Below are 12,582 nucleotides of genomic sequence, written 5' to 3'. Positions count from 1 at the left end.
CCCACACACAGGCTCCCAGGTGCGTTACGCTTTCTTTCCATCCACCTTTTACCTTTCAGATCGAACAGCGTTCAGAGCCAGGGGACTGGGTGCCTCTCGAGCCCAGCTTCCCAGCACAATCTTACATCCCAAAGCAGCGACTCGGCACGGACCCTGCTGTCCTCACAAGCAAACATGTTCATGTAAAACCTGCCTTAAAATCTATTAAAGAACAAGGTAGAATAAAATACTTTAATGTTCCAATTACACATCCCCCGCCTTGTCCCACAGCTGCACCTTGGGGAGCCTCCTCGGTAGCCAGGACCCCGCATTCAGCTGGTCTTCCCAGCTGGTGGGGGTCCCTGGTGGGTGGAGGTCCCTGGTCAGCACAGACCCACGAGTGTCTTCTTCACAGCAGTTCCTCTCTGAGTCCCAGCTCGGCCCCATCGTCCCAGCTGAATTGGTGCTTGTTTGAGAGAGTCAGCAGGAGCGGGGACAGTCACTTATGGAAACCTGCCCGGCCGGGATGGCCAGCTATGATGGACGGCAGACGCTCAGCCATTGGCTGGTCCACACCTACCGGGCTGGGCTGGCCATGAGCTTGGCGCCCAGCCATGGGGCCACAATGCGTGAGGCCTCCACTCTGCCCACTGGGCAGCTAAGCGAGGCCTCCCCGGCTCCTCTGCCGCTGTCGCCGCCGCTGGGGCTGGGTGGCCTTGCCGGGTGGCCTGGCCAGGCCACCATGGAGCCCGGCCCCGCTCTGGAGCAGCCGCACCATCTCGTGGTCCTTGTGGTCGAGCACGCGGGGCAGGAACAGTGAGGACTTCTGTGTGCGGCGCGTCTTGAAGCCCCTGCGGGGCCGGCCCTTGCCGTTGACCGACACATACCACAGTCTCTCGGCGCTGGGCTGGCGCCGGGCCCCCGGCCCGCTGGGCACCGTCCGGTAGAGCCGGGAGGCATACGTGTTATAGCCCAGCTCGTGGATCCGCTCCACAAACTCGCACTCCGCGTTGTAGTTCTCCTGCGGGTTTGGGCAAGATGCCTCGGTCAATGGCCCGGGGGCCACACGGACATGTGGCCAGGGTCCCAGGGACAGCTTCTTCTTCACAATCCCCCCTCCCCTTCGGCTCCTGCCAAATCTGGCTGCTTAGCCTGCCCAGACCCGTGCACGGGGGCCCTCCACACCTTTGCCGAGGCTGTGCCCTCTGCCCGGCGTGCCCTTCCTCCCACCTGCGTCTGGTGAACTTGGCCTTGGGGATCAGCTCAGGGCCTCTTCCTTGGCCAGGAAACCTGAGCACCTTGGGAAGAGTGGCTCTCCCTGTCTCCCCTCCTGGGCCCCAGCCTCCCACAGCCTCCACGGGACTAACCCTGGAGGGTGTCCCCAGCGCAGGGACAGCAGGGCCAGCAGGGCCAGGGCCTGCCCGACCCAGCGCCCTAATTGTCTGCTGGCAGCATGGATGTGAGCAGGACTGGACACTGGGACCAGGGGAGGGGATGGCGCCCCAGAAGGAACAGCATAAAGGAGAAGGAAGGAAAAGCACACTGAGACGGGAAGGGGAGGGAGCACAGCCGGGTTTTCCCTGGGCCTGGGCCTCAGAAAGCCGCTACCTTGGCCTCTGTCCCTGCCCCACAGGTGGAAGGAGGGACGAACGTGCATGGAGCGGAAGCCAGGAGCCCAGCAGGGTCAGCGCTTCCCCTCGAAGGTGCAGGTGCTGCTCTCAGGGCCCCAGCACCAGGGGTGGGAAGGAGGTTGACTTTGGCAGCGGGATGAATGGACCCATGTCAGCTCGGCACAGGGTGGGGGTGTGGGTGGGAGTCCCTGCCCTCTGGGAGGCAGGCATCTGGAGGGTCAGAGGGGAGAACTCGGAATTAAAGTAGCTGTCACCAGTGTCCCCCAGGGCACCTTGTGGGGTCTCCCAGGTGGGGGAAGGGGTGTGTGTGCCTCATGCTGACTCAGTGGAGGCTTCAGTCCCACCCCCAGGCGGGTGGGCGTACCAAGGGCCACCCCCCCCCCAGGGCTTCTCTCCCTGACTGTGCCAAGGGGCAGGGCTGGGGGGAGGCAAAGGTGGGCAGAAGGACCTGGCCTCTCTCCTGAGACTGGCCACTCAACAGGAGCAAGAGACCCTTGGGGTCTGTCTCTGAGAGCAGGTGACCCACAAACCCATTCTGAGGGGCCACAGGCTGGTGGGGGCCAGAAGGACTCTTGTTTAAGCATCAACGCCTCTTTCCCAATGGCTTAGAGATTGGAGACGGGGCGGGGGGTGGTTAGAGGGGTGTGGCTGAATCGGGAGGGGGGCACCTCTCCCCATAAGCCCAGCCCCTCTCTGTTCCTCCCCTACAAGTGGGGGCTCAGGGCTCAGAAGCTCAATGTCAACCTCCACACTGTACAGTTGCGTGAGTGCAGCTGCGTGAGTGCAGAAAGACCCCAGCAGGACCTGACACAGGGTGTGACCTACAGCAAGTACCTGTGAATGAAGGGATGGATGCTGGATGGAGGGAGGGGGGAGGGATGACAGGCAGACGAATGGATGAATGAATAGATAAGTGGGTGGATGTTGATAGATGAATAGATGGGTGGATGGACAGAGGACTGGAAGAGGGTGGGAGGCTGGAGGCCAGTAGCCCCGCCCCAAGGTTGTGATGGTCCAGGTGGGAGGTGATGAGGGCCTGAGACATGAGGGCAGTGGCATAGGCAGGGAGGTGAGGGGAATGGATGGAAGAGAGAGATCGGGAGGTCTAGTCTAGGACTTGGAAAGGGCCTGGATGTGGGGCTGAGAAAGAGGCATCCACCATGACTCCCAGCTGACCCTGGGCTTGAGAGAGTGGCTGGTAGGGGAGTTAGGGGAGCTGCGGTGTGCTGCCCTCTGCCGGGGCCTCTGAGCCACCAGGGCTTACAGGGTGACCTCTAACTCAGAGGGGGTCAGGGCTGGGATTGGGAGCAGTTGGGGTGCAGTGGCCGCTAAGCCAGGGAAGTGGATGAGCTGGCCTGGGGAGGTGACCGGCAGGCTGATGGCAAAGACGAGGGGACCCGGACAGCCAAGAGGCAGGGCAGTGGGAACAGCACTGCGGGCTAGCTGGCGGCGCCTAGGATGGGGACATGCAGTGGCTGTCACAAGTTGGCACCTGGCTGCCTCCCCCAGGTCTCTGCAGGGCAGCGAGACCGCTCCTGCTGGCACTCTGCAAAGCCCCACTCACTTCCACTGGAACTCCTGGCTATGCCCATGAGGTGAACCTCTCTTCCTCCTTTCCCAAAGCCACCGCCATGACACTTGGGGACAGAAGCCACAGGTGGGCTCTGACCCACTGGGATCACTCAGGCCATGCTTTGTTCTGCCCCCAAAGCCCCGGGCCTGGGTTGCCCACGAAAGAGACGGCAGTAGCCTTAGGTTTCCCCTCTCAGTTCAGCCTTCCCTGCCCCGCCCTCATGGATGTCACCAGTGTGGAGGGAGGCCCTCAGAGGTCAGACCTGCACCTTCACTGCAGGCCAGCGACACCTCCTCCCTGGGGTCGCCTCTCTCTAAGGGACAGGTCTGAGGTCCTTTCAAGAACAGAAAGTCAGTTCCACTCGCCAGGGGCACAGTGCCTGCGGGCCTGGGAAGCCACATTCCCTCAGGGAAAACTCAGCCGGGCTAGGGGCCTGCCCTGTAAACCACAACTGCTGTGTGAGGGGCTGGGCACCAAAGGGCCCCTCCTCCCAGACACGCCTCTGTCCCGTGCCCGCTGGGCCAGAGCATTCCAGTCAGCCTTTCCCTCAGCAGAACATGTGCGATGAAATAATCGGCCTAAAGGTGGGTCTTCCTGCAATTCTTCTGGCCGGCGCTTTGCCTGGCTGCAGAAGGGGCAGGAAGTGGTGGTGTGTTTCCCTTGCAAGCGCCGATGGAGGGAGATAACGGTGTGGAGATGGTCCTGGGGCTGCGTCGCCTAGGTTACGTGTGGATGGAAAACCTCTCATTGCCCAAGAAGCTATCGGCTGAGTTGCATGTAATGACTAGTTGGAGGGAGCAAATTTCCTAGTTCCATGTACTTTACTCCATGTATCCCCCACCCCTGCCCTGGGGGAAGGACACGCCAAGGCCCACAGAGTCCCAGGCGGTGGACAGACTGGGTTCCAGCAGGTGTGCCTGGGATGTGGGTCCCGTCTTCCTGCTTCTGGGCTCCCTCCTGAGGGCTAACAGCTCTAGCCTTCCACCTTTGGGGAGCACTGGCTTCCAGGCCAGTGGACCGCAGCTCCATCCGGGCCCACCCACATGAGGGGCTGGACTCACCGATGCGTAGAGCCGTCCCCTCTTGTTCATGGCCAGGTACCGCCCGGAGAAGAGCCCCTTGATGGCCACGATGCCCACCTCCACTGCCGTTATCTCTAGAATACCTGGGAAGAGTGGGAAGGCTCATCACTCCCTCCGCCTCCCACGGAGCGCAGAGGTGAGGGGTGAGGGCTGGGAGCCTTGCCCAAAGCTGACACACACCCCCCCCCCCCCCCCGCCCCCAAGGAGGGTGACTTTGGAAGTTCAGGGGAGAGAAATTACTGGGCGGGAGGTGAAAGGATGGAGCACCGGGGAAGGTGCTCCAAGGAGAGGAATTCAAACCTGGAGTGGGGGGTAGGGGTGGGGGGTAACAAAGTTGACATTGCTACACACTAACTCCAGGCCTCAAAGGACGTGGAAACAACCCTGCCAGCTAGTTTCCTAAGACTGCCGAGGCCGAGTGACCTGCCCAGGGCGCACACACGTGTTTGAGCCCGAATTCAAACTGGGGCTGCAGACACAGCTCCCCGGCCTGGACCGCCTGGACCACAGTGCCGTGGGGGTCCCGCAAGAGGACAGCGGGGGCCCTGGCTGAAACTGGTTCATGATATAATCCCGAGGGCACATTGAGGATGTCACCTTGGACCTGGCGGGCGCAACTGTCCATGTGGTTGGAGGGATAGCGAGGCCGGGTTAGACCCGGGACCTGACAAAGGGAAGCAGGCTGGGTCCCCACTTCCCACCGTGCGGAAGAAAGCTTGAATCTCCCCTAAGCGCTCTCCTGGACACAGAGCGCTTTTCCTTGGGGAGAGGGACAGCAAAGGGGGGGGGGGACGCATTGCCCCTGAATGGCTCCAAGGGGGCTTGGAGTGCGGAGGGTACCCTCTCCGGGGGCTCAGCTCCTGGCCCCGCGCCGGCCCCAGCAGGGACCCCAGAGCCAGCCGTGGGCCGCTGGAGAGATTGGGTGGGAGCGTTCGGGTGTGCAGGCTGCGCGGACTGAGCGGCGCCGGCACCAGAGAAACGCACGCCTGGATGCGGGACAGGAGCGCTGCCCCCTCAGATTCCCCAAGAATTTGGATGCTCTGAGACTCGGAAGAGCAGCCCTGGCTCAGAGAGAACTGGGGTGTCCCTGTGAGGCGAGCACGGCACCCGCGTGGCGGGGTCCTACACACACGGCCGGCGACGCGACAGTTGGTCTCCACCGCGGCCCCGTGGGGAGGCGTCCTCCGAGCGAGACCGCCCGCGCAGGGCTGCGGCTTCCCCGAGGAAGCAGCGGTTTCCCGCCGCCGCCGGAATCCACGGAGCCGCTTCCTCCGCCCCCTCCGCCCGGCGGGAGGCCGAGCGCACGCGTCGCCTCGCCTCGGAGGAGCCCGAGGCCTTGGCCACACTCCACGCCGCCCTCCTCGGCCCCGAGCTGGGGTCTCGGGCTCCCCACCGAGCGGACCGCAGCGAGTCCGTGGCTCTGCGCTCCTCGCGGGAGGGGCTCAGCTCAGGCTCGGTCCCGGCGGCCAGAGGGCCCAGCACGGCAGCCTCGCCCGCTGCGGCTCCAGCGCAGCCCGGGCCGCGGGTTCTGGCTGCGGTCTCAGCGCCTCCAGACCCAGGCGGAGGACCCTCGGGGCTCCCAACCCGGATCCCGAGGCTCCCACCCTGGCGGTCGCTCGGTGGTCAAGGATGGAGGCTCGAAGGCTGCAGGTTCCGCCGGGAAACGGTCTAGCAGTGGCGGCCCGGGACCCTGCTACCTGGGCGGCCGCGCGCGTTCCGTGGGGCAGAGGGGAGGACGGGCGCCCCGGGGTCGGCAGGAGGAGGAGAAGTCGTCAAAATAATAAAGAGGATGATCAATGACTTGGCCAGCGCCTTTTTCTCCGAAAAACTCAGAGCTCAAACTTGCCCGGGCCACCGAATTCAGCCAAGCGGGGAGCCCTGGGCCGCCTACCGCGCGCGGGGACAGAGCTGGTCAGCAAACGGCAGCCGCCCTGGTCCTCGGAGGTCGCGAGTCCCCACCCCCAGCGCCCCTCACGCCCTTCTTCTGGGCCCGGGGTGGGGGGGATGGGGGCTCCCTCGGCAGCGAGGAGTGGTCCCTTTCCCGTCCCCCTCCGGGCGCCGACCCCGCCGGTGCACCGCTCCTCCCCGGGACGCGCCGCGCCTCCGCGGGCCGCCACTCACTGTAGGCGCTGTTCTCCAGGCTGCCGTTGACGCGGCCGCTCGGGTGCAGCTGGAGGTGGTACTTCGTGGCGCAGTAGAGCTTGCGGCGCCGGGGGGCCCCGCCGAGGTGCTCGTAGACGCCGCCGCGGCCGCCCGCATCGCGCCGCAGCCGCGCGCCGGGACCCGCCGGCCAGCTGGGCTCCAGCAGGCTGAGCAGCAGGAGCCAGATCAGGCCCATCGTGGCATCGCGCCCGCCCCGCGGCGGCTGCAGGCGAGCGCGGCTCCCATGGAAGGGGCGGCGGCGGAGCCGGGCTGGGCGCGCGGAGCCGGCTCCCGCGCCTGGCGCTGCGGACTCGGGCTCCGCGGCGAGGGGAGGGAGGGGAGAGGGGAAGCGGGAGGGGTGGTGAGAGAGAGAGAGGGAGAGAGAAAGAGGGAGAGAGAGAGAGAGAGAAAAGGAGAGGGAGAGAGGGAGGGAGGGAAAGAAAAGGAGGGAGGGAGAGAGAGAGAATGAATCTCCTTTAATTTTCTCCCAGGATCGGGTGAAATTTCCGTTGCTGCGCAAAACGCTGTAAGAAAAGACGGTTCGTCAACAAAAGGGCGACGTGGTCCCCTGGCGGAGGCGCGGGAGGGGCGGGTGGGGAGCCCGGCGGGCGCGGGGTTCGGGCCAGCGCCGCCCGCGCACACTCGCCCCCGCGCACCGCCGTCGAGCCGCGGCTCCGCTTCGCCGCGCGCCCCGCGCCCCCGCTGCGCCCTCTGGGCTCTGAAAGGTCCCTCCCTCGCCCCCTCCCCCAGACCAATTATGCCTCCGAAAATTATAGACCGAGGCCTCGAGGCGGCCGCCCCAGGCCCTGTCACCCCCTCCCGCCCCCCATCAATCCCCCGGCACAATGGGGACGCCGCCTATGACTGATGTCCGCGAAAACAACTTGCGGGGAAGTCGCGCTGACAAACGCCCATTAGAGGCGGCGCATAATGAAGGGGCCGCGGAGAACGGTGCCGGGGAGAGCGGGGGGGGGGGGGGAGGGGGGAGCGGCTGGGGCGCGCGTGGGGAACCCCGGGCTTGTGTCTGCGTCCAGGGGTCCCTGCTGGAGCCGCGGCGCTGTCTCAGGCGGGCCACTGGAGGCGGACCGGCGGAGACGTGCTTTATCCTGTCTCGCACCCCAACCGCCAGATCCGGAAGCGGAGGTTCTCACATGGGGGGGGGGGGTGTGGATGGGGGGTGTCTCAGAGGGTCTGGTCCCAGTGGCGGGCCACAGAGGGGGCCGGGAAGGAGAGCGGAGAGCCGGAGAGAGGGGCAAAGAGGCTGAGAGCAAGAGACAGGCACAGAGAGAAAGACAGGGAGAAAGAACAGGGGAGAGAGTGACAGACACCAAGAAGCAGAAATGGAGGCTGAGCCCCGGGCGTGATCCCCAGAGAAAAGCAGGGGAGGTGTAGTGGCCTCAGAGAAGGGAGAGGAGAGGAGGGGGGGTGGCCAGAGGAGGGGGTATGGAAGCCCCTGCCTGGTGGGACAGGGGCAATAGGGTAGATGCCCCTGGATGGCCCTTAGACTGCGTGTGGGACTCTCTCCCCTTGGGACCCCAGTGAAGAGGGGCTGTGGATAGAGTGCTGGGCAAAGCCACACCCTCACACCCTTCTCAGTTCCCCTGGCCTCTGTCCCCCACAGCCCCTGGCCTCTGTCCCCACACTGGCCTCTGTCCCCCACAGCCCCTGGCCTCTGTCCCCACACTGGCCTCTGTCCCCCCCACAGCCCCTGGCCTCTGTCCCCCACAGCCCTGGCCTCTGTTGCCCCATAGACCCTGGCCTCTGTCCCCCCACTGGCCTCTGTCCCCCCACAGCCCCTGGCCTCTGTCCCCCACAGCCCCGGCCTCTGTTCCCCCATAGACCCTGGCCAGCAAACAGCAGATACTGACACACAAGCTCAAGCAAGGGGCTTGCTCCATGGCAAAGGGGGTGGTACGGGCAGCGATGAGGACGGACCCTGTGAGATCCTGTGGTCTAGGCCACAGTCTTAGCTCCAGGTTCAGGGTTCCTGGAATGACCCATCTCATCCACCTGCATTAGGATTTGGGATCTTGGCCCTGCCCAAGAGAGGGGCAGGCATGCAGGGCAAGGGGACCCCCCTGAGCTGCAGGAGCTGGCACACCCCAGTCAGACATTTCTCAGTGTGGTCTAACACAATGTGCCCTCAGTGAACCCACTCTGGCATGGTCAGTGCCAAGGGCCCTGGGGGTGCCACCCAGCATCCCAGTTCCTGGGGAGGTTGTTCCAGGCCAGGCTCTGTCTGCAACCAGAAGAGTCTAAAGACCAGGCCACTGACCGCTAGAGCCCCCGACTCCTGGAGCCTGCTTTCCTGGGGACAGAGGACAGCCCCTGGGGACAGAGCTGGGAGGGGACTTGCCCATCCACCCGCAGAGCTGGCCTGAGCCTGGATTTCCTGTGAGAGCACAGAGGGGCACGGTGAGGGCTGGGGGCGTCTCCAGGCCCTCAGCTCTGCTCTGGAGTCAGGCAGGGACCTCCTGACGCGGTGTCCGTGTCAAGAAGCGACGAGAAGAGAGGGAGAGTGGGCCTGGGATCCAGAGAGAATCAGTTTCAGAGTGAAGCGTTCAAGACCTGCTGGGTCAGGGGGAGGGCAGGATTCCCAACCCCCTTTAATGTACAGGCCTCAGCCTCCTCCCCTAGAGTCCCCGCAGGAAGATGGGGAGGAGCCAGAAAAATTCTATGGAAGAAGCTCAGGGTGTGCAGCTTCGCTCTTCTGCACGTCGCCCCAGGGGCGCCCTGTCCATTGTGGGTCAGCCACATGGACCCCCAAGTGGACCTGCCCCCTGGAACTGGGGGAGGGGCTTCTGTGGAGCAGGGTGGCGGGGGCCCGGGAGGTCTGCTGCCTCTGTTCACTGTTGTGCCCACAGTTCCTGGGTGGCAGCCCCTCAGTGCCTACTCCCTGGATGAAGGAGAGAAGGAAGGAACGAAGGGCCCAGCAGCCGCTTCCTCGCCGAGTGGACTTGGCCATGTGGCTCCTCTGAGATGCTGGTTCCTCGTGTAGAAAATGCCTCAAACACAGTGAGAGACCCTCAGTAGAATGATCAGCGCAGAGCAGGCCCATCACCAGGGGACTGTTTCCTATGGAACCGCGACGCCTTTGAGAGTGGAACAGGGCACTGTTCACAGTTCTGCAGGGACGGCAGGCACCCACGGCTCGCGGTCCCTTCCAGTGTGACTTTGCCGAGACAGCAAAGCTCGCTGGGCCGCGTTTGCTCCTCTGCTCTGGAGCTCCCTGAAGTCAGAGGGTGCTGTCTGAGGCCCTGCAGCAACCCCATCCTGGGCTAGCATTGGGGGGCACACGCCCACCTGCCTGCACCCCCAGCCCACCGCCCATAGCCTCTCCCTCTGGCTCCAGGCTTTGCCCACCTTCCTCTTTATCTAAATCTCCCTGACCCCTGTCTTTCCGGGCCCAGGGAGCCCGCGGACACCCCCCGAGGGCCTTGGCTGGGCTCCGGACATCAGAGCGCTGCCTTCAGAGGCTTAGGTGCAGCCAAGGGAGAGGCTCCTGGTTTCGTGGCATCTTCCTGGCCGGGCATGGATCTCATTCACAAAGCCCTGCTGGGCTGGCTGGGCTGGGGCACCCACGCAACCCACCCCACGGCGACCTCCGCCCCTCCCCTCCAATACGGAACCAGGTGGGGGGTGTAATGTGGTAATAGCGACCCTGTTAATTGCTTCCAAATGGTCACTGTAGCCATTTGACTAATTGGTCTCTTCCAGACCCCGGCCTGGACACCCCCAGGCCTGGCCCCAGCCCACCTCACCAGGATTCCCAAGACCTCTGCTCTGGGTGCCCCCACCCCCAAGTCCCCTCCCAGCCTATCTGGTACTTGTATGACATCCTGTGACCCCACCCTCGAGTTCGGGCCTCAGCTCTCCAGAGCCTTCCCCTGGAGAGGGAGCCAAGGGAAGGGACAGAACACAGAGCAGTGTCCTGTAACAGGGTCCCAGCCTGCCCACAGGGGTGACTGCCAGATGGGGTGCTGGCTTCAGGCCCCGAACTCTGTGTTATTGTGGCCACCAGAGCAGTGGGAGAGAGCCCCCGCCTCCAGCGCCACCTGGAGCCAGTGGCCCTGAAACCGTGGCAGCCCTGCCATACGGATGAGAAACGAAGGCTCAGAGACCCGATGAGACTTGCGCAGGGTTACACAGCTGGGAGGTGAGGCAAGGCCGCTGGAACCTTCGTCTGTTGGCTCACCTCTGCCACCTGATAGCTTCATCCCCAACAGGCTGTGGGTGGGTCCCGGGCCCTCACAGCAGGCTTTTTGCTGTCTCTGCCTTTGCTTCTGGCCAAGTTAGAGGCCATGAGCACCAGGTGTGGGACTGGAAGCAGAATCTCCACACACAGCTGGGCTAGTTCTCTGCCTGTGGGTAGACCAGCTGGCTGCCCTCCCCAGCAAGGCCACCCACTCCTAAGGGCAGAGTGTGGTCCCAGCACCAGACAGGAGCTGACCAGTTAGGGGGGTACAGCTTCCTCTTGGGCTCCCAGATGGCACCAGTGAGGGGCTCCTTTAGTCTCAGGAATCCTGGGCTTGACCACTGCCTGTGCCCAAGGACAGTGAGGGCTGCTGGGTGCAGAGAGGAACAAGAACCCCCTCCTCTATGTCAGCTGGACCTTGGGCTGTGTCCAGCTCCAGAATGGGGTCGCCGACCAGGAGCACCCCCGGATTACAGCCTGGCAGTCCTGATTAAGGGCTATAGACGTGAACCACAGCCACAAAATCACCCCCTACCCCCAGCCTACCTGGCCTTTGCACATGCTGGTCATTCCACCTGGGGCACCGGCTGCCCTTCCCTTCTAGAAACACCTGCTGTTCCTGCAAGACCCAATGCATCACACCTGGAAGCGCCCGCCTCCCCATAGAACCCGTCCCCCTCCCGTCATGCGCTCCAGTCCAGCAGAGACGGCCGAGGGACCGAGCCAGGAAGCAGCTGGCAGGGTGCACGTTTGCTTCTGTTAATGAGAAACGTTTCTCATCCCCCGACTTCAAGAGGCCAGAGAGATGCTCGTTGCCGCCCATGGACTGAGCTGATGGCCTCCTCACCCACCCGGCAGGTCCCAGGGCTGGCGCCTCCATCTCTGTCACTGCCAGCTGCCAGGCCAGCTGCCACTGTTGCCCTCAAGCCTGCTGTGCAACCCCCCTCCCCCAGTTTTTTGCCCGTGAGCACGCCCTCACCTTTGGGGTGAAGGCCACGCCCCTCACTTGGTCTGGTTCCAGCCATCTCTCAGTCTCCATCTCCTCCCCCCCCTCCAGAGCCTTGACCAGTCGGGGTCCTCCTGGAGCTCCGCTCACCTTAGGGTCTCTGTGCTGCTTGTCCCCACCCCTGCAGCACCCTCTCCTCCCCTGCGCCCACTTTGGGCTTGTTTAGATTCTTCTTGTTCTTGGTGATCCAGCTGAGAGAGCCCCTTCTGGGAGGGGGTGTCTCTGCATGCCATCCCCTCCTAGACTCCTGGTGGGGTGAGGGGTCCTGGGGTCCCTCGTCCCAGGTCCCTGCATCCATCTCTGGTTTCTCAGTGCCCCCTCCCAGGGCTTGGCCTGAGTCAATCACTGAGAGAGAGAGACAGAGAGAGAGAGAGAGGGAGAGAGAGAGAGAGAGAAAGAGAGATATCCCCCCAGCATTCCTTGACTTGATAATGTTGGTCATTTGAGTGAAAAAAGTGGAGGAGCTGTAGGGTTGGTAGTGATGTCTGGGAGAGGAGGGGGCAGGAAGGGGTGAGAGGGAGGAGGACTGTTCTGGTCTGCCCTTCGTGTTGATTTCGCTGTTGTTTTGATTTCACTCCCTGGGTTTTGCTCTGGGGAGTCATTGGGGGGCCCTCCAGCTGGGACAGGTGTGAGGATCAGGACTCATATCTGCAGATGAGAGGGAAGGAAGCAGGTGGGGGCAGCGGGTTCCTACCCTGGGCCCTGGTCACCATCTCTTTCCCTTGAGCACATCAGGTGTGCGCCCTGGGGCTGGATTCAGATGCTACTCATCAATGAGACCTGTGAGCAGAGAGTCAGCACATCTCAGTGTCCCCTACAGGTGACCTCAGGTGGACAGCGCAGCACAGTGCCCTCCGCTCCCCAGCCCAGCCTGGGAAGTAATGACCTCATGGGTAGGCCTTGGGCCCTAGACCCGCTCTCCCAGCTTACACTCCAAACACTGACAGGGGCGGCTAGAGCGGAGCTCCCGCTTG

At 63.7% G+C, this 12,582-nt stretch overlaps 1 protein-coding gene across 1 annotated transcript; it reads right to left on the bottom strand.

Moving 5' to 3' along the window:
• Positions 1-252: 252 nt before the first annotated feature.
• On the bottom strand, positions 253-6,695 carry FGF3 (fibroblast growth factor 3). The gene is made up of 3 exons (XM_036323924.1): positions 6,387-6,695; positions 4,245-4,348; positions 253-1,000 (listed from the first exon to the last, which is right to left on the bottom strand). The coding sequence occupies exons 1-3, from the start codon at positions 6,601-6,603 to the stop codon at positions 638-640; spliced, it is 684 nt and encodes a 227-aa protein (XP_036179817.1). The 5' UTR covers positions 6,604-6,695; the 3' UTR covers positions 253-637.
• Positions 6,696-12,582: the final 5,887 nt, after the last annotated feature.

Source organism: Myotis myotis, unplaced genomic scaffold, assembly GCF_014108235.1.
Source record: "Myotis myotis isolate mMyoMyo1 unplaced genomic scaffold, mMyoMyo1.p scaffold_m19_p_10, whole genome shotgun sequence".
In the NCBI taxonomy this organism is placed as follows: domain Eukaryota; kingdom Metazoa; phylum Chordata; class Mammalia; order Chiroptera; family Vespertilionidae; genus Myotis; species Myotis myotis.
The sequence above is the reverse complement of the archived record's forward strand: the minus strand, read 5'-3'. Positions and strand labels throughout refer to the sequence as shown.